Raw genomic sequence first — 27,081 nt, forward strand, 5'->3', positions numbered from 1 at the left:
GGACTCCATACACAGCCATTGTTATTATTGCTATTATCATAATTATTGTTATCGTTATCACAGAGAGATGATTTGAATCAAAGTTTGCTCAGTTACTGTATTAAACTTCAAGAAGTCTTAAGAAATAGTGCAAGTACCAAAGTCCTCTATTTCCACCTAATGAACATTTTCACAGGAGCATTCTCATATATATGGCAAGTTTTATTGAAGCAATTTATTTTCATGTAGTATGTGTGCCTTGTAACAGGAAACTCACAGGCAATCCCTGTTTCTTTCTTGTTACCCTGAAGCTGTCTAGAATAATTAGCTTCCCTTTCTCTTCCTGAGGGGATGCTGAATCACCAAAAAAAAAAAAAAGAATCAGTTAAGAAAGTAAACTTTAAACCAAAAAGAAGAATAAGAATATAAATAAAAACAAGGAAATATTATATACAATACTATGTATGAATATATATTTCAACCTGGTGTTCTAATTTTAAAGACTGGATGTGCTTTTCTGGGCACTGGGGTACAGAAGGATATAAATAAAGGCATTAGTGTCTCATTTCTATTACGAGTTCACAGAGCATCATTTTCTTTTCTTAATTGCAGAGCCCAGAAGAGCTCATCAGGATGAGTGAAAACAGTGGAAAAGATTAAAAGCTAAAATCAAGAACAACTTCAACAGGGCACTATCAATAAAAGACAGTGGAGTAACTATTGCTGCCATGTTTTAACTCAACAGATTAGAATGTGAGTCCAAAATAGCTTCCTTCCGACCCTGAATCCTTGTCTTAACTGCAGATCTATCCCCTCATGAACTAAGCCCTCAGTTTCTCGTTCATCTGAGAATACTGTTCTTGGCATCACCAAGTTTTAGAATGCTCTCACTCTATTTTTAATTTAAATCCACCCGTGGATTTCTCAAAAAAAGATTGAAAATGTAAATAAAATATAATAAGGAGTCTATCATAGAGTTGCCAACTTTTACTTTGCCAAGGAAGAACATTAAAAACAAAACTGGATAAAAAAAGAAGAAAGCAAAGCTGTTGTCATCATTTCATACAAGAAAAGCTATTTTTCACAGCATATGCGAAAGAAGCACGGGTAAAGCCTGGCCATTCCCCAGACAAGGGAGTTGACGGCCATATTACATTGTCCGTGTTCTTCTCCTGTCCTGGTAAACCAGTAAGTGTCATCAGGTCTTGAGCTGGCCAAGGGAGCTAGTGCTTCACACAAAGCACCAGGATAAGACCTTGAAATCCCTCCTTACACACATCTACAAAGGATGGGTGCAGGGGCTTGTGACTGCTTTTTAATCAGAAACAGTTTCCACCCTTATCTAACTTGGTTCACATAAGAGGAATGGGGAAAAACAATGCAACTTCCCGCCTTTCTCTGCTTTGCATGGTCTACCCTCATTAAGGGATCCACATTACCCATAGATGAAGCTTTCTATATTCTACTCCACAGCAAGAGAAAGTAAAATTGTTAAGTCCCTAAAGTATAACAGTATTTTAAAAATTAACTTTTCTACCAAAAAAACCCTTAAATGGTAAATTAAATTTTCCATTCAGGGGGCTCGTATGCTTTATAGGCTGACAACCCCTTCATTTTTAGTCTATATGATTTGGTAAGGACTCCACATAAAATGGTGTATCGTTTTAAATGCAATTATTAGCCTTATTTTAATGACGGCATTTCTCTATTATTTAATCTAAATCCAGGACGTCAAAAGTCCTAAAGTAGAGAGAGTACCCACATAAATGGAAATCAACTCAAACCCCTTTAGTTTTTCAGTTTAGATCAAACTAAGGTTGTGAGTAAGGATTTAGTTCTACGTCCTGTAGTTTAGCTTATGATGAAATATTATAAGAGCATAGAAATGATAGTTTTTTCCTATCTGTCCACCCTTCCTTCCTTCTTTCTTTCTTTCCTTCCTTCTTTCCTCTCTCTCTCTCTCTCTCTCTCTCGCTCACTTTCTCTCTTTTCCTTTTCTTCCATTCTTCCTCCCTCCCTCCGTCCCTTCTGCCCTCCTTCCCTCCCTTCCTTCCTTTTTCTCTCTTCTCCCTTTCTTTCCATTCATCCACCTAACCACCTACGTATCTATTTCTCTATCATCTATCTACCTTTCTAACCATCCATCCATCCATCTATCCATCCACCCATCTATGCATGTATGTATCCATCCATCCCTACCACCCATATAATTTTAAATAGTTGATCTACAGATCAACCTCTCCATGACTCCAAAGACATGACTACTTATTCCTATTGAGTTTTAAGAAAGAACTACTAATCTATTTCTCTCTGAGATAGAACCTTTTATTCATAGGTTGTAGTATCGCATTTAATAGATGTTCTAGCATGGGGCTTGCGACTGGCTGAACTTGACAAGTCCTGACCTCCTTGTATTAAGATTTACCTAGATACTGTTATGAGTCCTCCATGAGGTCTTAAGGCAGAAGTGTGTGTGTGTGTGCGTCTATGTGTTGTGTATACATATATTTTCACATATGTATATGAATAATATATATACACAACACACACATATATGTGTATGACCATACATATATGTATTTCAAGTGCAGAGAGCACGATGATTGATATTATGGCATTTTAATTGGGTTTCCATTAAGCTGAGCTATACGAAATTGCCAGTAGTGCACCATGTGGGGCACACAAAGGTAGAAATTTCACATGGTACAGTCTAACATTGCTGATGAAAGTTAAAGGTCTCAAAAAACAAACAAAAAAGGGTAGAAAATAAAACAAACAGAAACCTGTGGCTTGCTGTCTCTTTTGCTCAGTCTAGGGGCACCTGTATGGCCAGGACTACTACTGTATGTCAGAAGCTGCTAACTTTCAGGGATCTTTACGGAAATGCATGTCTTATATGAAAACAGTGGCCCAGGGTAACTATCAGGGCAACTGGATCGTCGTGAAATCTTGGAGTGAACCACTTTATTACCTTCTCCTCTAGCTGGTCTGAATTGAGTTCCCTTCTGCCCTAATGTGGAGGGCCGTTTCCATGCACTGGTTGTTAGGGGATGTTAGAATGTTTAGCAAGCAGGACAAGCATGACAAATGTCTGCCTTTTTGGCACAGTAACATTTTCATCAAAGCAGTGTACACATCAGACATATTTACCCAAATATCTGTAGCAAAATTCATGGAAAAGGAAATCTCCCCCCATCACCACCCCTCCACCTCCCAGTCTGGCTGCTCAAAGATGCAACAAGGACCAAGTCGTGGACACAAAGAAACCGAAAGCCAATCAATAAAGAGAAGCCTGTCCCCAGGCTTAATTCAAGCAAGCCATTCACTGAGTTACTGTGATGATGGACCTGTCAAATCCAGAACATACCACGAACACATCAGCAACACCAAGTGGCATGCAATGACCAGATGACCATTGGCCCCACTGCCATGCTTTGAGTGGTTCAAGCTCAGAAAACCATCTCCCTTGAGAGTTCGGACAGTTGGCTTTCCACAAATCAAAGTGAGATTTGAAGTAAAGATTTGAGGTGAGGTCAAAGGCTTACCAAATGTTTCCTAAATGCCAAGGAAAGATGTTTGCCTATTGTCATTCAATTCATCAATAAGACTATAAAATTACCTAGTCCAGTCAGGTCTTTTTCTTTGGGGGAAATCTCTGCCCACACCAGACGGTCTTCATTCTGGAGGTCAGCATTCAGAAACTCTCAGGGTACTCCGAGATAATCAGCATGTGATCATTTAACCAAGAAGATGTTGGGTGGGGAGTTGCAAGGTGGCCGTCAAGGACGTTCTGGCCAGTCCTGAGGCTACTGGAGTTCAAGATTTTCCAAAGGCCCCTGAATCTTTAATTTGATGAGGGCTTAATTTGTGCTGATAAAAGGTAAAATTCTACCGACTGGGGACATCAAACTTCTTCCCCTTTCAAGATGTCTGAAGAGTGAATCTCACGATTAGAGAGAAAGTTTGTTGCAGCTTCTCTTTTGATCAAGTTGACAGCCAGTGAGCGTGACCCAAACATTCTCTATTCCTGCCGATTTTACTTCCTATTTTGAAGGAGTTTCTTTGGGTTAAGAAGCTTTTCTCTTTGTCATCCTGCCTTTCTTCTAGAAAGTAGGAACTAAGAGTCTCTCCCTACTGATATGACACTGTGATTGAGTAAAAAGAAATGATTACACAGCTGCCCTGAGATAATTCTAGATAATTGGCATCTTAATCTAGATTCGAAAGCTATTCTGATCATTTCACATTTTCCCCCAAATATGTGTCTTCTCTAAAAGGGTCTTCCTTCTCTTTACCTGCTTACTAAAAATAAAAGGAAGTACCACCATTTCATAAATACACTTTACAAATCAAACCAGAAACATCACTTTAAAGATTGTTTTCTGGTAATTTACCTATTACTGCATTTCCCTCAATGCAATATTTCCATACGTGGCAAGTGTCTTGCTTATAACAAAGTGAAACAGGGCTAGCAATCAATTGCCTCAGCAACCAAAAAGACCTAATGTGCAAGTTTCTTTAATGAACAGCAAGAGGCCAATTATATGGACAAGAGTATATTTAGTTGGTTTCTTCAACTGAAACTATTACACCAAAGTGGGAATTGCAGAGTTAGTCAAGATTTACCAAACCAAGAATGAGGGCAATTTTTCAGTAGGACATGTTGCCGGTGAGAAATCTTAATAATATTAAAACGACAGATTTCATAAATACATTTGCATATATGGTGCCCCCAAATGCAGCAAAATGTTAATTTTTAAGATGAATGCAAATAGAGATGGCCAGATTCTCAAGTAATTCTATCTAAGAATAGTATTAAACATTGTTTTTTATTTTCCAAATGTCTAGATTGGTTTTATTAAAGAAAACAATTTAAATCATATCTTTGTAATTAACCTTTTTTTCAGCTTGGGCATAGATGCACTTATACTGAGAAGCAAGATAAAAAATCCAAAGACATAAATCTGTTTAAGATTCTTATAATTATGCAGCAGGCTAAAGTTACTATGATTATAATTATATAGAGAGTGGGTGTTGGAGAATTTAGCATCTAGAGATATTTTCATAAAAATAATTAAGGGTTGTAGATGAACCACATTACAATTGATATTTTGTGAATCTTCAGTGTGCAGAATTTAATAGCATTAAGTCTTTTCATTTGTAGAAGGATCTTGAGGATTTCAAGATTGTCATCATTTTTATTAGCTTTTTTGACCCTCTCAATTTCCCTAATCTAGTGTCAAAGTGTATTGAAGACAGCAACTTCTATAAGACATATTTTGCATCCTGGCAACTGATGGTTGGGTAACTGGGTAATTTAGGCAATTAGAACTGCACATTGACAATAGTTTGGGTTCCTCTGGAAGCTCCCTCCAGCCTTGAGAGCTCGTGATGGCTGTTCATAAGAAAACAGGAATAATACCTGCATACATTCAGACAACAGATCTCAATTCTATCTTGCCAAAGAGCCGTTTTATTACAAGTTTAGGCCGGGGGTTTTCAAAGTGAGGCTTTTTGGGTTCAGGAATTTCTTTTGCTTTAGTATACCTCAGAAGAAGTCTGTAGTTACAGTGAGCTAACGACACACCTTGTGAGAAATGGAATGGAACTGCAGAGAAAGCATACCACAGCAAACCAAGATAAGGACTGAGTCACAAGAGGCCAGGGAGGAGAACCAGTGTCTGCCGACACTCCCCATTCTCGAGTCCAAGACATCGCCTGCTTACCTGTCGGACCCAGCATGCCTCAGCCACACATGCAAATTGGTACCATTACTGTTTTATTCATGAAACATATTTTTAAATTAAAGGAGTCATTACCCAAAATAAGCACCCTCCATGACATTTGTGCATGCAGAGCATCTGAACATTCACATTTATGTCCTCAGAAAACAGAGCCAACGATTTGCATTCGATATGGAAACGCACACTTTTTTTTTCAAAGCACTTATACAAAAATAGCTGTGGCTTGCCATTTCAGAAACCGAGTCATCTGTTAAGCCTGGGTAACGCGTAATAGAGCTCCTCCATCCCCCAGCCTTTACCCCCGACATCCAATTCTGACTTCTGCATTTCTTAAACCCTTCCGCTGCCAGTCTTAACATGTGGTGTGCATTACAAATAAATGTTGGCTTCTGTTCATACGGTCATTGGGCGTTGCCAAAAAGAACGACTCTCCTTATGAATGCCAGATACACCTCCCCCGTCCCTTTGGTTTGGATTAAAAAATGCAATAAGGGGAATGCTTTCCTGGATGTACAAAGATGTAAAAAAAAAAAAAAAAAAAAAAAAAGGGAAACGGGGTGCTGAAAATCGAGGTAAACCTGCAGGATCGTCTCCTGGTTTTTGTCCTATGCATTAGATGAAACCAGGGTCTTACAGAGAAGACCATGAGAAGGTTGGTACAGGGAGTATACTTTGTGCATGCAAGGTGTGCTGTCACAGGAATTGAGATCAGGAAAACAACTATGCACGGACAAAATGTATCACTATCTTTGTGTCTCAGCAGAGAGGGCGAGTGCTTAGAATGAGCTAGGCGTCATTGTGCATCCTCTCTCTCTGTGGCCCCCTGTTGACCTTCACCATGAGACCTAACTTTTGGGGTGCTGCCTCCCCAGCAGTCATGCATTTGCACCAAAACCAGACGAGAATCTCATCTCCCACGTGTTAAGTTAATTTCCAGGTAAATGTCAAGCGTGAGAAGGAAGGCCCTTACCTGTCACTGTAGGCAGCAGCGGTGGCAGGGGTGGGCTGGGCGTAGCGATACGCAGCGTAACCACCCTGAAACACAAGGAGAAAGGGGACTTAGGAACGCAGAGGAAGCCAACTCAGGGTGCCCGATTGTGAGGCCACATCAGAACAGTGGTTACCCACCTCTAACAAACTAAAGTGGAGGTTAATGAAAGCGTAGTACGGAAGCACGCCAGAAAGACGGGGGGCGGACCACCAACCCCAGCTGGATGTTAAAAGTTAGCAGTTGTAAGCATATCCCAAAGGGACAACCCAGAGACCCTTTGAAAGAGATGTACCTACATGTTAATTAATGGTAATTGTTTTGGGGTGGGGAGGATTATGGGGAATTATTTAAATGCTCTTTATGCTTTGCTGAACTTTCCAGATTTTCAAAAATGAGTATGCTTTACCTTTACTTATCAGCTATTAACTTACATTTTATTCAATCTTTGATTACTTCCTTAAAAATGCAATACTGGTCAAGCTAATGCCCTGCCGTCTCACTTTGATATTTATTAAAAAAAATAAGATAACCCTTTGATTGAAAGTGTATTAGCCATCTCTTGCACGTGTAGTTGTTCCACTAAAGCAGTTAAAGAAGACTGTCTCCAGCTTTCTACATATCACGTAATGATTAAAAAGAGGAATGGTGAGCACTTAAAAATTCTGTCTTTTCAGCTAAAGATATCACACTGGTTCAGATGGAGAATTTGTTCGGTGTGGAAAATATAAAGCCTTCCAATTTGTAAATAAAATCATTAGGAGAGAAAAAAAATCTGAGAAAAATAATTAACATTTAGTTGTATGTACCAGTAATTGCAATTGTTCAGTTAAGCAGAGGACAAACAAATGGGCATATTCTAAAGGAACTGCGTTCAGTGGAGCATTGATTATCAAACTGTGAAAATAACAGAGCTCCTTGCCCAGCAGACCACAGCGATACATCAACCACTGTCGAATGATTTCAGCACAGTTAACAAGCAGGATCCAGTCTCCACCGATAACACAGGACCATTCAGGTTCTAATTAGAATACATAGTCCCATAATCCTCTGGGAGAAGGGTTCTCACCCTCACTGTAGAGGGGCAATTCAGGACAGACTGCGATGTCAGAGGGCATCTAACAGCATAAATAACTGGTGTAATGGGGGGATTTAATGGTAGGGTTTTGGGTGAAGGAGTTCATTATATTTGGCTCCAGGTATAGGATAGAAAACAGATGAACGAGAAAATTGCAAGAAGCGTCGCTATCACTTACACAGCAATTCCAAAAAGCTAGTTTCTCCTTAATCAAGTTCCTTCTTTGGATCATGCTAGAGACGATACCTCCAAGACATGCTGACAGATAATCACCAATAATTTGGAGCCAGTATTAAAAAAAAAAAAAGTCTCCCTTGAAAAACAATGTGAAAGTTAAAAAAAGAGGTCTTAGCCAGATACCACCTGGTGTTCCAAACACCATGTTCTCTAATTAGGAACGGAGAAACTCATTAAATGTGCTGAGGAGATGGAAAACCAAAGCAATTGTCACACCCAGCACCAAGCTCCAGATACAGAGTGATGCGCTGAGGAATACAGACCGATGGGCTGAGGGAAAATCGGGGTCACCAGATTTCTGGAGCCATTCTTTTCATCTGCTTGCCCATCTCTTCAGCTTTCATCACGCAGCCATAAAAGACACAGGTCTGCAGGTATGTATGTTCCTGAACTTAATGAGGAAGGGAGGGGCTGGCATTGGTTTCCTGATTGCTAGGAGGCCTTAGCTGAAAGCTCTGAATGGAGAAAGTTTGAGTGTGTGTTTTTTCTTTCACTTCCAGAACAGAAAAGAAAAGTTATTGCAAAGTTCTTTGCATCAAGTTCCGTGTCAATCAGTCATGCCTTGGTGACTGTGAATTTGGTCCCAGTAAAGATTTCTGGCCACGTCCTGTTTGCAAACCTTCTTTGAACTCTGTAGGACTCCCCCAACTTCTGCAGTGTTTTCCGTCAATGGAAGTAGGTAGCAAGTTTGATAAGTGGGAAAAACTGTGGCAGTGCAAATAGAATACACCTAAAACAAACCTCACTGACTATTAGGTTGATACTTATTGCATGAATATAAAACGGATGTGTGTACACCTGGGATCCTTCAGAGGGACTTATCTATGACGCTTCAGGAAAGATCCATCCTCTGTATGTCTGCATAATGACTTGGCCATTTAGAGAAAATAAATGTGTGTTTCCATGCAAGACAGGCACAAGTGGTCAATGTCCTGACACTTATCTTTGTTATTTAAGAATGTGTTTACAAGTATTCCTGATTCATGAGTCAAGGTCATAGTTTGCTGAAGTCTGTGGAACCAGTGGAGAGATTTTGACCTTGGTCAGTGATCTTCTTGCTGTCCAGCAGACCTGATGATATCAGAAATGTTCTATATCTTTGCTGTCCAGTATGGTAGCTGCTTGTCCTAAATGTCTACTGAACCCTTGAAATGTGGCTGGTACACCAAATGGAGTTTTTGATTTCTTTAAGTTGAGTTCATTTGAATTTAAATGTACACAACCACATGGGGCTGGTGGCTACAGTATTGGACAGTCCAGGCCTAAGTGATCCCTGAAATACGTAATAATTGGAAAAAGAAAAGGACTGGATGGCTGGGTGTCACCACATTTATATACTGCATTGTCTTCGTTCGCTATTTTTCTTCTGTATGAAATCCGTTTAAGGGGAAAACCAGAGTTGTGTATTAACTCCGTATATGTGTTCATACACTGTAAAGTAATAAAAAAAAATACAAATTGCTTTAATTAGCCGTTCTAACAGGTGCCTCTAATCAGTTTTATTGCCCTATATTTTGCAGCTCCTTGAGCATAGCCAAAGCTTCTGCAAGGTTCTGGAGTAATGTCTGAAAAAAGAAGCACTCACTCCTATTTGCGATCACCAAACCACGTTCACATTGAAACTGGTCCTCCCAGACCTTAGGACAAAAAAATGCATCCTTGACAAGTAGATTTTTCCCACCACCAAACCAAAGGTAAAAAAGGGATGACAAACACAAAATGGTCTACACTCCCTACTCACAAAATGTACTCACTTTCACATGCTAGGCAGCAAAATACAAGTGTGAACTTATAGAACATACACATTTTAAATGTCATTATGGATCTCCCCTCTCAACCTGGCCACCGCCACCAGATGCGGCCATGGGAGATACTGACTCACATGGTCAGAAACACTTCCTTTGTTAGCAAGACTTCTGGAGGTCCACTGGGGGAAGTTAGCAACTAAGGACCTTTAATGATACACCAATGAACCATTTTCAAAATTGTGCTTGGTGGCGTATTCATAGTGGCAGGGAAGGGCAAGGTTTCATGACCAAACAGGTTTGGGAGATGCTGAGTGAAACGAAACTGGATACTCATTTGTGGAACTTTGTAAAGCATTATCAATGAGCCCTGTGGCTCTCCACTGCATCACAGAGTGTTTTGACAACGGAAATCACACGTTTAAACTTGAGAGCATACTTTTGGAAAAAGATGTTCAAATATCCGAACGGCGAATTGCTTAGGAAGCGAGGTAAAATTTTTGTCATTGGTGGGGACACAGGGATTGGGTAGGGCTTTTCCTTTCTGAGAACATCCAAGGATCTCACTTTGTCTAAAACAGGTGGATTAATAATATACATAAAATTGATTCACTATAATGACATTTAAAGAACATTTGCAAAATGTAAAACATAAATATAAATCATTACTCTTTTATCTGCATATGTTCAGCTATTTTTGAAATATGGCAATAGAAGTCCTGTTTTCTTAGAAAGTGAAAATAAAAGTTGATGTCAGGAATTTTAACTATTTGGTCCTCTCCTAGGTCCAAGTACCCATTTTTTATATTAGATTTCTTATTAAAACTTGATTAATCTCACAGTAAAAAAAAAAGTACCTTCTTAATTGACTTAATACTGAACCAAAACGAGGATGCAGGTCACAGGGAAACCCATGTAATAAAACTCCCACTGATCATTAGTTTTCATTCCTCTTTCCTTTTATTTGACAGTTTTAATGTTGGTTTTAGACCTAGCCAAGCTACACTTCGATGGATGTGTTGATTTTTTTCTGTTTCCTTCCTACAAGTTCGTTCATTTGGGTGTTGCTTCAGCAGTGGGAAATAGGTTTCAGAGCTACGGCAAAAGTTGTGAAATAAATTTATAAGAAGCTACAATGAAACCAGGGGAAGTTATGTTAGCTATGCTGACCCTCAATGCTGGATGTATAAAAGGCTTTTTGGTTTAACCATCCCAGTTGACTCCAGGAACCTACTAAAAAATTTTTTTCCGACAATTGGTTCAATGAAACCCTTGAATTATTTTCACTGAGTTTATAGTCATTGAAGCCAGATACATTTTAAGCCAAGAAATGAAGAGCCAAGCCAGACCTTTTGACACACAATCTAGCAAAGAGGGAAACATTTCATGATGAGCATCTCTCTTCTAGAAGAATTCACATCAAAACTGGAAAATTCAGTTAAGTCTTTCCTCCTTCTATGTTAGAGACCATCTCCCCTCCCCGCAATTGTCTTGTTAGTAGGATTTCACAGCAAACCCACAATCAATAGTGATGAGTTTTTCCACCAGCCGGGATTTCATACCTGCAGCAATTTATTGCCATACACAGGCTCTTGATACACTACTCTATAAGGAAACAGAAATGTAATGTTTTTCAATGCAAAAATGAAATAAAAGAAAATGCATACGTCAGACAGAAATTCCAGAGCAATTCATTTACAAGTTTGCTTCTCTTATTTCACTAAGACCTAAGAGTGACCCATCAAACCAAAAGAAAGACTAAGCAATGCCGAGCCTTTTTTAGCTACAAAATCTCTGTAACTGAGAGTATCAAGACAGTGGGGCTGGGGATCAAACCGCACTCACCGTATTTGTGTTATAACCTGTGTTTATTTTTAAAGAAGAAAAAAGGATATTTTCATGGCTTCTTCCCCTACCAGCATATTTCAATAGCTCAAGTTAACTCGCTCACATTTATCTCTTTATCTCATGATTGGAATTCTCTGGAACACCTGAGGATTTAACTTTGATGCCTAATGATTGAGGCAATTAGGATGACAGCACAGTAGCAACCATAACTGTATCAACGCCTTTATATTTTTTTAAATTTAATTTCATGTAATAACACAACACAATTACATTTCTTGAAACAATGAATCACAATGAAGCTATCAAAGCTGCTTTTAACATATATGACTAGAAACATTGTGTGTGTGTGTGTGTGTGTGTGTAATATATATTTTTTATATACTCTGGCTTTTCTTTCCAATTTAGTTCTACTTAGCCTTCCTTTTAAAGTTAAAATCTACGTTTATGGAACTAAAACTGTAAAAGTTCTCTCTCTCTCTCTCTCTCGCTTATTTGAATGTTTCAAGTACAGATATTATTCCCTGTGGCTTGTCCACCCCATACACTCTCCATTATCCTCTCACTTCTCACCCTCCCCCTTTCCTTTTTTTCACTGCATTTCTCAAGTTTGCTCAATAGGGACAACAGTGTTATTCTGTTGGCCCAGGGCTTAAGGGTTGAACTCGGCAATTAGATCACATGGGCTCAAACCCCAGTGACAGTGAAGATTTCTGAACAAATAATTTCATCTCTTTCCTGAAAAAAGTTTCCTCCTCCGGGAAAAAAAAAAATGGAGGTGATGGGTAATGAGATTGCTCCTTGATAGGACCATGTGCAGAGGGAATGAGGTGATGTAACAGTTCAGTGTCTTGTCTCTTACACAGGACATGCTTAACTTCTGGATGGGCTGTTGCCTCCTCCCCCATCGTTACTGACCAGCCTAATGAGGACCCCCAGCTGGATCAGATCCTGAAAACAGGATCTCAGGAATAAACACTTGGGGTTTTTATCTGGAGAATTTTCTCTTCCCACCTTTCAATGCTACTGACACTTCTGTCCTGAGCGCAAACGTCAGTGAAATGAGGACACCTTTTTAAGATCCATGGACAGCAGAGTGACATGAATGCAGAAATAATTGTATTTAAGTCATGGTGTCACCCAGAACCTTGTTATAACGGGATTTAGGCATGATGCAGAAATGCACTGGAATCTCATCCAGACATATTCACTAGGGAGCCTCTCAGCTGCATTGAGTGTTAGAAAGCTTAGGGCTTTTCTAATAAAAGGGAGCGAGGTTAACATTTATAGTCTATATCATCAGGACTTCCCTGGTGGCACGGTGGTTAAGAATCTGCCTGCCAATGCAGGGGACACGGGTTTGAGCCCTGGTCCGGGAAGATCCCACGTGCCGTGGAGCAACTAAGCCCGTGTGCCACAACTACTGAACCTGCACTCTAGAGCCTGTGAGCCACAACTACTGAGCCCGCATGTCACAACTAATGAAGCCCACGTGCCTAGAGCCCGTGCTCTGCAACAAGAGAAGCCACTGCAATGAGAAGCCCGCCCACCACAGCGAAGAGAATCCCCACTCGCCGCAACTAGAGAAAGCCTGCAATGAAGACCCAACGCAGCCCTAAAAAAAAAACAAGAAAGAAAAAAAAGATACCATTACTCTATATCATCTCTCTCTCTCTCTCTCACTCTTCCTCTCACTCTCTGGTGCCCTCCTGCTCCCCCGTCTTCTCTTCCCTTCTTTCCAGTGCCCAGAACTCTACTCTCTTACTTTTGTTTCTACTGAGAGTTTCTCAGATCTTTTTTAACAGCTCTATTATCATTTCCTTCTCTGCATTTTCAATAGTTATCTTTTGATCAAATGCCATATTCTTTGCTATCTCCCTGAGCAGGTGAAAACTTGTCTTGGTTCAGTTCAGCAACCCTTATTTTCAGCTCCTTGATTGATGCCAGCCTTATGAGATCTCTAGCTTCACCCCTAAATCTAATGGGTTGCTTTGCAGGTCCTGGGGACGTGGTCCTTCAACTTTCAAATGGTTGATCATACCCATGTATCGCTTCTCCTATTATTTATATATTTTTTCATTAACTTGGCCCACTTTTTTTTTTATTGACGTATAGTTGATTTACAATGTTGTGCCATGGCCCACTTTTTAATTCAGAAGAATTTATGGAAATGGGCACCACTAAACAATGAGTGAACTTGTAGGTCTGACAGGCTAGTGATGGAAGCTCAATTCCTACCTTTCAAAATACTAAAAGTGTGTGTGTGTGTGTGTGTGTGTGTGTGTGTGTAGTGTGTCCTCAGGTAGAAGGGACCCAGGTGATGACTTTTGTGACCCTCCTTGCTGACTCAGAAACCCCTTGGCCATCTGCACTGGGCCTGAGCATAACAGGCAGCATTTCCCCTGCAGGGCTGGGCTCCCGAGTAAGATGATTCTTCTTTGCACTCAGCCCAAAGGGGCGGCCCTGGTTTTGAACCTTAGCTTCTAGCTCACAGCATCTTCTTACAAATCCACTGCCTCCAGCACTTTCAGGGTGTCCATGATTATCACTCTCTCTCTCACTTCAATCTTCTCTTCCCTGAAAAGTTTAAGAGGAGCTAATTCTAGGTAAGGGGGATTGCTAGTTACAGGGATCCTGCGGGTCTTTCAAATCCTCTGTGCTCTGGCAGGACTGGGAGATGCCAGAGGGCTCCACCATCAGGTGGGAGGGATGGAGACCTTGGACGACAAAGAGGAGAAGGAGTGGAGAAAGCAGGGTGTGTACAAAAGGTCAGTCGTTCTGGTACCCATGCTGTTATAGTTGCTGGGTTGCTCTGATCCACTGTCAAGGCGGAGGATAATCGGGGCAGGAAGGTTTGGAGAGCAGCCTCCCCTTACTTTCCTTAAAAGTAACCAAAGCCAGAAGCTTATTACTCTGCCCAATAAAATTAAAAAGAAATAACTGGTTTAGACCTATTAGAGGGGACCAATGTGTCTAAGACATGTCCCAGGTCTTCTCAGGATGGCCCTAGGCCTATTTATTGTGCACTATTTTTTTAACACCTTTATTGGAGTATAATTGCTTTACAATGTTGTGTTAGTTTCTGCAGTACAACAAAGTGAATCAGCTATACGTCTACATATATCCCCATACCCCCCCCCTTGCGACTCTCTTCCACCCTCCCTATCCCACCCCTCTAGGTGGTCACAAAGCACCGAGCTGATCTCCCTGTGCTAGTGCACTATTTTTAATGAGATCAAACGAGCAAGCCACACACTTCCTTTAAATAAAATAGAACCTTGCATGCCTTTTTATGAACCTCTTTAATCATCATTTCTTTAAAAAAAAACGGAGCACGGGGGACATTTCTAATCACCAGAACATACCAGTATCTAAAAGGAGGTAGGGGTAGCAGCTTCAAATAGCACATTCAAGATTATAACATACTTCCGGCCAGGATGAATCCTGCACCATAAGCTTTAGAGTGCAGGAAATATTCATATTCTTTTTTGCCTTAAATCAACTTAAGGCCATCTATGAGCCCTTGGTTTGCTGCCCTGATGGGGCAGAGTCTAGTTCATCACTGTCCCCCACATACATACACCACCCATGCAGCAAGATTCCAAAGCCGCCTTCGGATACAGAGTAAAGTATTCCAGAAGCTACCTTCCTGGAAAGAGGACAGAAATGTGCTGCGTAAACAAAGCTAAAACTTCATATTTCAGTTAGCTTTTCCGTCACCGAATTGCCTGTTTGGAGCTGCCTCCTTAAAATCTTATCATCATAATATGAACAGTGGGAAAAATATATAAATGTTTTTGGCTAGTAGGGTGGCTTGATAAGGGCAAAAGGGACAGATTTCTAAGCCTTGGCACCAGGAAACTCAGGACTTGAAGTTATTGACGTAACCCTGTTCATCCAAACCTCACCCAGTGGGAAGCAAAAACCCCAAAAGGAACCGAAAGCACAAAGGGACTTTTTTGGAGCTTTTCTCCCTGAATGGAGTTTCTCTTTCCACCTTAGTCTGGATGCTCTCCTCTGAGTCCCTTTGCTCTCTCTACTTGCCTTGTTCTCGCGGCTTTTCATTGGTCTCAACCAATGCAGACGTTCTCTATCTGTTACTCTCGCCCATTCTTTTTCCTTATTTGTGGGCTCCTACTGCCTGTACCTTCAGGAAGCTTCTACTTCCTGTTATACAAAAAGCTATGAGGCAGGGCTTCCCTGGTGGCCCAGTGGTTGAGAGTCTGCCTGCCGATGCAGGGGACACGGGTTCGTGCCCCGGTCCGGGAAGATCCCACATGCCGCGGAGCGGCTGGGCCCTTGAGCCATGGCCGCTGAGCCTGCGCGTCCGGAGCCTGTGCTCCGCAACGGGAGAGGCCACAACAGTGAGAGGCCCGCGTACCGCAAAAAAAAAAAAAAAAAAACTAAACTAAAAAGCTATGAGGCAAGGAAGAGACACCAATTTGACCTACCCACAGGACAGCACAAATTAATAATTCAATAAGTCATTGTCATCTTACAAATAATTCAATAAATTATTGTCATTTTACAGAGAAGGGAACACTCAATAAATGGCAGCTAATAATTGTAATGTGTTTGATTTTAGCTAGACTTAGTAATGTCCACATTTTTTTTCCCCTTGGGTGAGTGTTGATGAAGATAGTTTTCCTTTCTGTGTATTTTCTTTTTTTCTAATTTCTCCATCCCTTCTCTACTCTCCTCCATTTCTGAAATTAAAAAAAAAAAAAAGTCCTAAACTAAGTCCTAACTCCCTCCATTTGCATCCTCTATCCAGAGGCTACCCTAGGGGAAGGGTATAGACTGATGTTTGGGTTTATGGGTTATCTGAGGATTTGGAGGAGGTCCAGCCTGTTTAGCCCCTGCCTGCTTCTCTATTTAAAATGGTATAAACTCAAAGTTTGGAAAAAGAAGACTTGAGAAGGAGAGGATGGAGCTACACCACAAGAAGGAAATAGGTTGTTCCCTGGGTGAATAAAGAACATGTAAGTTGCTCTTTCATTTCATTAAGGGGAAAAAAAAAACCAACCACCTAACCCACAGATTATAATAAATGTACTTGATGCAATTATAATAAAACCCAAGTTCATCATTGATGGAGATTAATACTCTGCCTCAAAATTGTAATTATTTGAAATTCGAAGGGAAGGAAATTAAATAACTAGTGTCTTTCCTATTTTCTAGTAAATTGCCTCAATTTGATCAGAAATATGGTTACATTTTTCTTTGTTATCTAATCTATAAAACAACAAATATGATTCCACTGAATTTGAGGTCCCTCGTAATAAAAATGATATGATTTAGAAAATACCTCCCAACCCCACCCATTTCTTTTAAATTGTGTTTATTCCAAGTCATTTTCAAAACATTGAGGCTAATATAATACCATGGGTGAATAACTACCTCTAGATCAAGTTAGGTAAATTTAATTATGGCCCCATAATGAGAAACATCCTCCTCTTCTCTAAAAGTGAAAAGCTTAATAAAGTGGTACCATTTAACAAACAATTCTAAATTGGACAAATAATTCTAAATCAGGTAACTGTTTTGGGGAGATGGAGGGAATAAAGAGTTGAAAAAAATAAGAGTTGAATGCTTAAGTTGGTCTGTATTTTGTTAGGAGATATTTCTTGCTAAAATCATCAGTGGGGGAGAGAGAGAGAGAAACGGGGTTTGGGGGAAGAAATATCTTTCTGGGGCTGTAGTGATCAACAATTAAATATATTTACAAGAAAACAACCAAAACATCAGCCATGAAAATATATTTTCACCCTCTACAGCTGGTAACTACAGCTGTCATCCTACATATTATATTGAAAACACACAGACCATACTGAGAACTTCAGAGAGGATTTCTTTTTGAAGGAGGGTCTTTAATTTGACATGGGAAAAATGTCATCTTTTTGGGGAAGGTGTTTTGCCTTTATTCTGAAGTTAATCAGGGAGTTAATGCCCCTCACTCAACAGCACGACGGCTATCATGAGCAGAAGGCCATCAGTCCTCCAAGCCTTTGGACTCTTTCTCACAGGAAGAGGAAATGGGCGGCACCCAGTAGAGAAATTTGCAGCAAACTTGTAAAAAGAATGACTCCGGAGGAAACAAGGATGGCATGCACGTTAATGAATACTTACATAAATGTCTGCACCATAAAATCCATCCTGGTAAACAACACTGCAAGGGTGCACACACAAAGAAAAACATTCATATTAGTGCATTTCCCCATGCAGACACACCAACCCCTGCACTGGCGAAGTTAGTCTGGTCACAAGATCCGAAACACAGGAACCGAGGATCGTTTTCAGATTGGTTAAGGAGGTTGGAGACAATGGCAGTCCATCAGACTGAGAAAATTAGGCTGGGGTTCGGTGTCTGCCCAGAATCAGGACATGGTGGCGTGCTGGGTACCAGACTTTGCAATCTTTCCGGAGGGGTGTAGAAATGCAAAGAGGATTCACGTTTATTTTAAGTGACCCACGCAGATATGAGGATCAGGGTTTGCATTCAGCAAAACCATCTAGGTCCCCCCGGAAAAAAAACCATCTGCTTAAAATGTATGATTGATAAGAGCAGGCGTATGGATGTCACATTTTCAATACGGGTTAGAGCTGAATGACCTCAGGGGCACTGCACAATCCAAACGATTTCAGAAACTTTCTTCTATATTCTTCCACACTCTAGTATTCTATTTGACGATTCCACGTGCCCCTCTTTTATGGTACATGTAGAATATCTCTAATTATACGGGTGTGTGAACAGGTGTGTAGATGTGTGTGCAAAAATATATGTGTGCTTTTGTATATGGGTGTGCTTTGTGCGTATATATGCATATGAATGTGTGCGTTACTTTGAACATGTAAATGCATACGTGTGTGCATGTGTATACCGTGTACATGCGTATAAGTGCATGTGTGTGCATGTGTATATGAATGTAGATATTGTGCATATGATGTGTGTAGTATGTGTGTGCACATCTGTGTGTACGTGGGCTCATGAGTCATGTGTGTGTACACGCCTATGTCTGTGTGTATATTCGCATAAATTATAACCAGACTAAGCAGACTCCCACATAATGATTGAACAAGCCTGGCCTCACAGCAGCTCTCTGATTCCTGTCCATTTAGTCATCTCAGAGAGAAGGGACCTCACAGGACGGGGTAAATAAAAGATCCTGGACTTTTCCAGAAGTTTTTTGGTTTACCTCGAGTGAAATATCCAGGAAAAGAAGCTCACAGCTCTGGGCTCCTAGGAAACTGACTTAAAATTCCTAAGCATTAAAACGGGTTTAATGAGGATCCCATGTAGCCTGCGCACCTCACAGGCCTTTGTGAAGATCCCAGAACATCTCAAATACAAAAATGTGGGTTTCTAAGGCATGTTTCCAAAGGATAGCAGTTGTTATTAATAACCTTCCCTGATCTCTTCCCCTGGAATTTACAGATGATTTATGATTCTGTCAAATGCGCCCCACCGCAAATTCTCCAATGCGCCCCACCGTCGAATGGAGCTGCAGTCCTAACAGAAGCAGGACTTTGATTACCGAAGGATTCCAGCAGGTTTCAGGAGCAGAGTGGACCCGCAGGTAAGCCAAGCATATCGAGAGCCAAGGGGAGACACTCGACAACACGCACATGCACACACGCACACGGCAGTGACACTGGTTTGCTGGAGAACACTGCAGTGTGCTTCTCAGAGCTTTTCAGAGTTGATTGGTTAAACCCCAAGTACCATCATCTTTAAAAACGGGGCAGGGATTTCACATGCTAAGGAGGTCAGTAGGAATCGCTTTCAGCTGTTTTTGTTTGGATCGAAAAGGGGCTCCGGTTCACAAGAGCACTTGTCAAGCAGCGTCAAACCCTAATCCGAGATCCAGAGGTAAGTGGCAACCTGAGCTAGGCTTTGATTTCTCTTTCAACGTTTCCAACATAAAAAGATACTGCCTGTTGGGGGTCAGAAGCCAGGGCTGGCCTCTGCCAGCAAGACTGGGCCCAGAGCTGATCATTCAGCCAGATCAGAACAGCGCTGTCCATTCCCCCAAGACGTCAGTCACACTGTCCATTCCTCCATGACATCACGCCCTTGCAAGTGCTGGTCCTTGTGCCAGGGAAGCCTTGTCTCCTGATAACCTCATCCAAAAGCAGAACACCATTCAAGAGCCAAGTTAGAGAGGAAACACACGGGCATCTGGGTCACAGCCTCAGCAGTCAGCAGCTATGCGCCCTGGGACTAATGACCTAGGCTACCTGAGCTTCACTTCTTCATCTGTGAAATGGGGAAGGAGGTTAAGTGCCCACGTCAAGGGAGGATTGAGTTAGGTGATGTGTGCAAAGCGATGAGCGAGGTAGTTGCCAACAAAGTTCTAATTAAATATCACATCGCTATGAGCTTTATCCAGTGCCCACCCCAAGCTGAGTTCTTCCTCCTTCCTGTGAACACCAGCACCACGTTTTCCGATCCTCAAATCCTCACTTGGTCCAACAATTTTAAATATTGGTCAAATATTAAAGGCATTTGTGTAGGCAGCTCATTTCACCCTGAAAGTTGCACCCAATAGCTTACTCGACATTCTATCCCACTTGACGGCCAACACATTGCTTTTCACACTGAAGATGTAAGTAAATATCTATTGAGTGAACACTGCCCATAGTTTAAAGGGGGGGTTGGCCATTAGTAGGTGACAGAAGGTGACACAGCAATTCTAGGTAGAATCTTCATCTGGTTATTCAGCATCAATGGCTGCTGTCAATGGTGGGGGGGGGGTAAGATTCAAAAACTGGACCCTGGGACTTCCCTGGCGGTCCAGTGGTTAGGACTCTGAGCTTCCATTGCAGGGGGCATGGGTTCGATCCCTGGTCGGGGAACTAAGATCCCACAAGCCACGCGGTGAGGCCAAAAACAAACAAACAAACAATAAAACCCCAAAAACCTGGACCCGGACTTCGGATACCAGTGCAAGAGGCTAGACAATGTGATGCACATGTGAACAATATATTAATATTTAACCAAACATTAATATACATTCAAATATGGGAAGGGATGCCTTTCTCTAAATATTTGTAGAGGGGGACTCCATCTGTGTCTGCTCTTGCAGACATTGGGGGCTGTTCCAGGGGGCACAGGACCAGGAGTGGCTGAGGCAGAGCTCTGGCTGAGAAAAGGGCCCCTTCTTTCATCAGGACAAGCTCTTGTGCACTGTGGCCAGCTGCGTGCCTCCATGGCAAGCCTCTTGGTACCAACAGCTCCCAGAAGTGAGTCAGGAACAGGCCCCGATGTTTGCCTTAGGCTTGTTCAGCCAGGTGACCTGGCTGCCACGCTCTGCCCTCCACCATGGACCACAGAAGATTACTCAGGGACTCTGACATCCCACGTTTACAAGACAGAGAACCAAAGGGAACATGTGATCTGGCGTCTCATTTGAACAGACTCAAACAAACAGACTGATGAGCCCTATTCCTCTGCTGTTGGAATGCTTACTACACTCCAACCAGGATGCTGCGGCTCAGGGCAAGCCCACCAGCTAAGGCTGCCCTCAGGGAGCTTACAGGGAGGCACAAAGCCAGGTACCCTGGTGTAAGGTGGCAGCCGCGAGAGCTGCTGCAGAGGAGGGGAACGATGGCACTCTGACCTGGTAATGGAAGGAGGAGGGCTGGCATCAGAGGTGAGGGAACCCCAGCGAACGGCCCAGAAACCCCAGCACCTGAGCTAGTTCAAGAGGAACTAGGGAGGAAAAGCAAGCCAGGCAAAGGGAACAGCCAATGCAAGGTCCGATGTCTACAGGGTCCAGGGCATAATTTCTAGTTTGGGGGTGTTCAGAGGCTCAGCCAACTGTGGTGGCTTCCCTAAGAAAGGAAGTGGAGAATTCTAGCTGCTCTTACAAACCGCCCAGGGTAGGGACTGCTGGTTTTCACTATGGGCAACACCTGTACAGTTTGGAGAGAAACGAACCAGGGGGTGAGTGATCTACCTTCACAATGACTCCAAAAAACTAGGAACCGATACGGCCATCCTCATTGGCCGCATGAAACAAAGCCACTTGATGGGCTGCGAGTTTCATCACGATACTGTGTGTTTTTTTCCTAAGTCATAGCACGAATGTGATCGCCACGAGCCCTCACACCTGGAGAGCGATTCCTCTGTGTCCGTCCCTAGTCTGACCTAATTATCATTATCCCACCTAATCCTCAAAATACCCCTATGAGACGGATAATGTTATTATAGCCTCTTTGGACATCAAGAGAGTGAAACGGAGAGAGCTAGGTACTGATGAAGAAGCTGGGATTCTAGCCCAGGTTGTATTGGCTTCACAGCCCACATTTTTAATTGCCATGGCAGGCAGCAGTGGTCAAACTTCAGCAGGCATCAGGACCACCTTGAGGGCCTGTTAAAACACAGATGGCTGGGCCCCATGCCCAGCCCAGAGGTTCTGAATCAATAGATCTGGATGGCGGGGTGGGGAGGCTGGGTCTAAGAATTTGCATTTTTAACAAGTAACGGGATGCTGACGCTGCCGGTCCCAGGACTAATAGGCTTATTGCCCTATGGAGCACCAACCTCCACGTGTCATTTTACTTTACATTTGAGACAGCCCTGAAGGTCAGCTTCCTAGGTCCTATTCTATATAGGAGCTGGTTATAGGCAAGCTCTTAGAAAGTCCCATGTTGGTTTTCGAGAATGGATCCAAACATTTTTTTAAAACCCCACTAAACAGGTGCATATGTGAAGGGAAATGAGGGCAGGGGATGATGTCTAATGCATAGCTATCGATAAATTAGCCACACCCCAGTACAAGAGAAGAGAGTTGCCATCATGCATTGAACAGGTGTAGCCTTATTTTAATGCAGAGGCGGTCTGTCTAGCCATGCAGAGGTAACTGTAATCTCTTCGGAACTGCAATATGCTTTCACAAGAGCGTGATGCAAATGCACATCTCATTTTCTTAGAAAGGTAATAACAGGAATTAAATATTTGAATGAATGCAAGCAGGGAATGATTTCACTATAGCAAATTAGTTTACTTTATAAAAAAAGGAAAGAAAGAAATCATGCGATGCCCAAACTATACAATCTGTTTGGGTAACATAATATATCCCAACCACAAATACATTCTTGAAGGAAAGGTTATTTAAAGCTGCTTTATCTTACTGCCCATTCCAAGTGGAAAATAATATTTCTGAATGCTAGTTGTTTCTGAATGGATATCAGGTGGGTCCATAAACTCACTAGCATTTGTATAGAATTGGGCAGTGTATGTACACTGACATTCTCCTGGGGAAAATACATATTTTAATTAGATTATCAAAGGCATCTGTGACATCCCACTTTCTCCCCCCAAATTTAAGAACCACTGACTTAGAGTGTTTGTCTTTAAATGCACTCAATTAAGAGGCTTTTTTTTTTTTTTTTAATGTAAGAGGTTACATTTTAAAACTGGCTGAGAATTTAAACAAGAATTCACGGCAAAACCAAAAAACCAAAAAAGCTAAAGAGAATTCTGGAAAGTATTCTGGGGCTAGGTGATGATGACCTAATGTTTATGTTCAGCGAGAAACGTCCCAAGCATCAGATAATACAATCTGAGGATAAGACATTTATAAATTAAAACCAAAAAACATGGTTGATTTACAGAAAGAAAGGTTTGCACACACTGTTCTAAAGGCTTCTTCAGGACCTAACCTGAAAGCACTCCCAAAGGCTCTGTGTATGGGGTTCATTCTTGCACTGACCAACTGTACAAGTTTTTTCCTGGGATCCCACCATATCTTTCTTGCACTTAGAGTAGCATATTCAGCTCAAAATACTTCTCATGGTAACTCTGAGAAGTTGTACATACATGTGACATAATTAATGACTTGAGAAAGTACAAAATGTCTTGCTCAAAAATATCCAGAGAGCCAAGATAAAAACCCTATAGCAAATGCTGGGTGCTTAACTTAGAAGAAGAATTTAAAAAATCTCCTATGGTCCTCTATATCCCTAGCCCCATACAATGTGTTGGTACATAGTAGGCACTTGATAAGGTGCTGTTAATTAATTAATTAAGAACAAGGACTTGGTGAGGCCAATCTCATAGGGTTTTGTGGGGAGAGGAGTGAGGTTTAATTGCTGTCCTGTAACCTCCGATGTTGTACTGAGTCTGGTGTATGTGTCTCTGACGCTTCTACCTTCCGTCTTCATCCACACATCATCAGCCTGCCAGCTCCCTTGAATGACAACTACCCAATGGGTAATTTCTCCCAAATGTGAGTCCTAGGAAGACAGACTGGACATGGTAGCCATTTATCTCAACAGACTCCAGGAGCAAATGCAAGGAGAAATATGGACGACTTGGTCCATTTAGCTCTCCGAGACTGTTCGCTAGTTAATATTTTATTTCCAATCTACAGATTCCATAAACCACTGAAGTGCCTCTGTCCAAAGCCATCTCTGTGGCGTATGGGGAATGGAGGTCTGTGAACTGTAGGAGTCCCCCAGCCAATGGGTACGTGACTCATGGAAGGAAAGATATGGGTACTCAACATAAGCCAGAGGGGACCCTTGAGAAAGAGGAGGGTATGAGCAACTAATAAAAAGCCAATAACCACGTTAACAGCAACAACAGTAGCTACAGTTCACTTAACACGTGCCATTCGATGGAAATAAGTTGTAACCTTACCTGCATCTCCCTATTTCATCCTCTATCAACCCTACGGCGGCAGGTGTAGTCTTCACTCACCTGCTAAGGCAACTGTGCCTGCAGAGGTTATTAAGTCAGCTACCCAGGGCAGTATGAGATAGAAAGGCAGGAGCGGGTCTCATCTGCCCCACAGTCTGTGTCTTTATAGGATTGTAACAATCTTACAGACTGTGTAGACATTAGCTTTCTAACTCATCACCCATTCTCACTCAGTTAGTGCTGGCAATCACTAAGGGGTTGGTTGGGCCAGTCTAGGGCTTTCCTCTCATTCCTGTGATCCCTGGTCCAAGTAGAGCCTTCCCCCCGCCACCAGGAGTGATCATGAATTAATGTCCCAATAACTTTCTATTTAGCTATGTGAGAAAGAGGAGACAGGGCTCTTCATAGCCTACATTCTTTACTTGCTGGGAGAAATTTCAGAAAATATCAGGACGTGGAGGGAAAAACCAAATCACTAAAAGGAAATGTAAGAGCATCCTTAGTGACTCCTCCTGGGTGACTATCTTGACGTTGGATACTTCCAAGGGTCACTCAGGGCTTCACAAAGGTGGCCTTGGAGGTTCTGTGGATTTTTTTCAATCTCAGGAAAAAAAAAAAAAAAGGAAGCTATACATGGACATAGGATAAATGACACATTCTTCGCTGCAATTTTAGTAAGAGTATTCATATTGGATACTTCATGGAAAACAGAGGTTTAGGATGACAGATATGTCTTCAATTGGTGACAGTGGGAAAAGTAGATTCTTCCTTAATAAATGCAGTGTTTTTTAGGTGATGGCTTATGAAAAGATGGGGGCCTCTGAGTATGAGGGAGCATCGCAGAATGAGAGCTTAATGTGGCAATTTAGGAAATGATTGGACTTTTCCTGATTGGATTTTCTTTCTTTCGTTTTCTTTTTTGGTTTTAAACTTTTCAACTAAAAAAAATTTTTTTAACTGAAGTATAATTGATTTACAATGGAAATGACTGGATTTCTTCTCTCTCTGGAAGCTTTCTGGAACCCAAGCTGGTGCCCATGCAACACCCTATCTTATCACATCACATTTGTTGAAATTGTTAGCATCTATGGTGTTCCCTGTGCCTGACCGTAAGAAACTCCTCCAAAGGTGCCATTTGCCTCAGCAACCTTAGCGTAAGACAGTGCATCGAGCTGAGAGAAGCAATTAACTGGACTGGAGAAAAGACAGTCAAATCTAGAAATCAGGAAACTAAAGGACTTTGAAGACAAACAGCTACAGGAAATCCACACTATTCCCGGGACCACCTGAATCCTGATAATGTCACCCTGGAAACAGAAATGGGTTTCCAACCTCTCTGCTACTTGCTTCCACTCAACATAGATCAGGGCGCTCTCGACTCCAGCCAATGTCTGCTCTGTGTCCTGCTCAGCTCTTTTCCTCTCCAAGATGGGCTGCCCCTCCCAGGCCCTCCCGCCGTGGACTCCTTCAGCCTAAGCCAATGAAGGGAAAGGAACCTCCATTGAAGATGCTGAGTTCACACTTTTTCATTTGGTTTCAAAGCACTCCAGGCAGTTTGTAATCCAGCAAAACACCCGGGCAACTAGCTGAGTTTCCTCCTTTTCAATCTGCTCTTATAGAACATGCACACATGGACACACACACCCTTAGCCCTTCTGAATTTCCTACTCTGCCCGTCTTGAGAATTTTCTCTTCCTACTAGGTGTGGTTTCAGAATTCCAACCATAATATTGCCAGTGAAGAGGCACAATTCACCATTATAACCAAAATGATTAGGAAGATCACTGGAATATTAAAACGAAATCATGTCCAAAGCAGTCACCAGCAACGTGCTTCACCGCTTGGAGATGCCTGGTTCTCTCCCTGGCGAACATGGCATTAGTTATACCTGGTTATTGCCAGCAAAGAGCAAGTTCATTATAAGTTAGCAAATTTCAATTTTACAGCAGGTGTGTTACTCTGAGATTTTTATAAATTGTTCACATGAGGATAAGCCATACAATTTTATTTTTTTCTGTTCAATATAGTAGTGATAGACTGAGGGTACACAGACCAAAAAGCGACAATTACCATCTACTAAGGTAAGATAATGATTTTCAGGCAAACTAATGTGATATAAACATGCAATTCTGCATTTACGGCTTATGAATCTTGCTTTCATGAGCCTAAAGGGTAACTTATTTTTTCTTCATAACTCATGATGTGACCTTGGGAATAACAAATCTTTGTTTCTGTCTTTTTGAATCCAAAAATGGGCTCGACACTGTGGGCTGGAGATAATGATCATACTAGCAATGATTCCTTAGAGTGCACAGTCAGATACATAAGGCTTAGGACATGGAGACGCATTGTTTTGGAGGGTTGGGAGAATTTAAGGCCGATTCATCCTTGGTTCGTTATTATCCTCCACCTTTTCGGTAAAAAAAACTCTAATGACAATACAGAAATGATGGACATTGTCTTATTTCTCTGCTTTTATTTTCCCTTCCTGATGATTTCATCAAATTTCACTTCTTAATATTCTTAACTTTGTTTCATTGCATTTGTTTTTAAAACACTTCAAATGCTCTACTTGGGAATGCGTGAGATATGAATAAATAATGAACAAAGAGTGTTTCCCTTTGTCATCAGAATAGAGATGATCTAGGCTTATTCAGGTTTTCTAAAAGATGGATAAGCCAAAGAGCTATAGAAAATGCATTTAACCCTTTCACACAGTCCTGAATATAGCCAGATTCTTTCTAGAGACCAGAAAGCCAGTCTCCTGGCCAGACTGTGCTGGGTATAGCTGAGTTTTCCTTTGAGTGGTGCTATTGGCA

At 41.6% G+C, this 27,081-nt stretch overlaps 1 protein-coding gene across 1 annotated transcript in view; it reads right to left on the reverse strand.

The window, feature by feature from the left end:
* Positions 1-27,081, reverse strand: part of RBFOX1 (RNA binding fox-1 homolog 1) — a 180,694-nt gene that overhangs the window by 27,127 nt on the left and 126,486 nt on the right. Inside the window, exons 9-10 of the mRNA XM_022552334.2 lie at positions 17,746-17,785; positions 6,694-6,758 (exon numbers count right to left, since the gene is read on the reverse strand). Coding sequence (XP_022408042.2) covers positions 6,694-6,758; positions 17,746-17,785 — 105 coding nt within the window. The remainder of the gene's footprint in view (positions 1-6,693; positions 6,759-17,745; positions 17,786-27,081) is intronic.

This window comes from Delphinapterus leucas, chromosome 15, assembly GCF_059928025.1.
Source record: "Delphinapterus leucas isolate spDelLeu-1000000601 "Yukka" chromosome 15, BTC_Dleu_Yukka2, whole genome shotgun sequence".
NCBI lineage: Eukaryota > Metazoa > Chordata > Mammalia > Artiodactyla > Monodontidae > Delphinapterus > Delphinapterus leucas.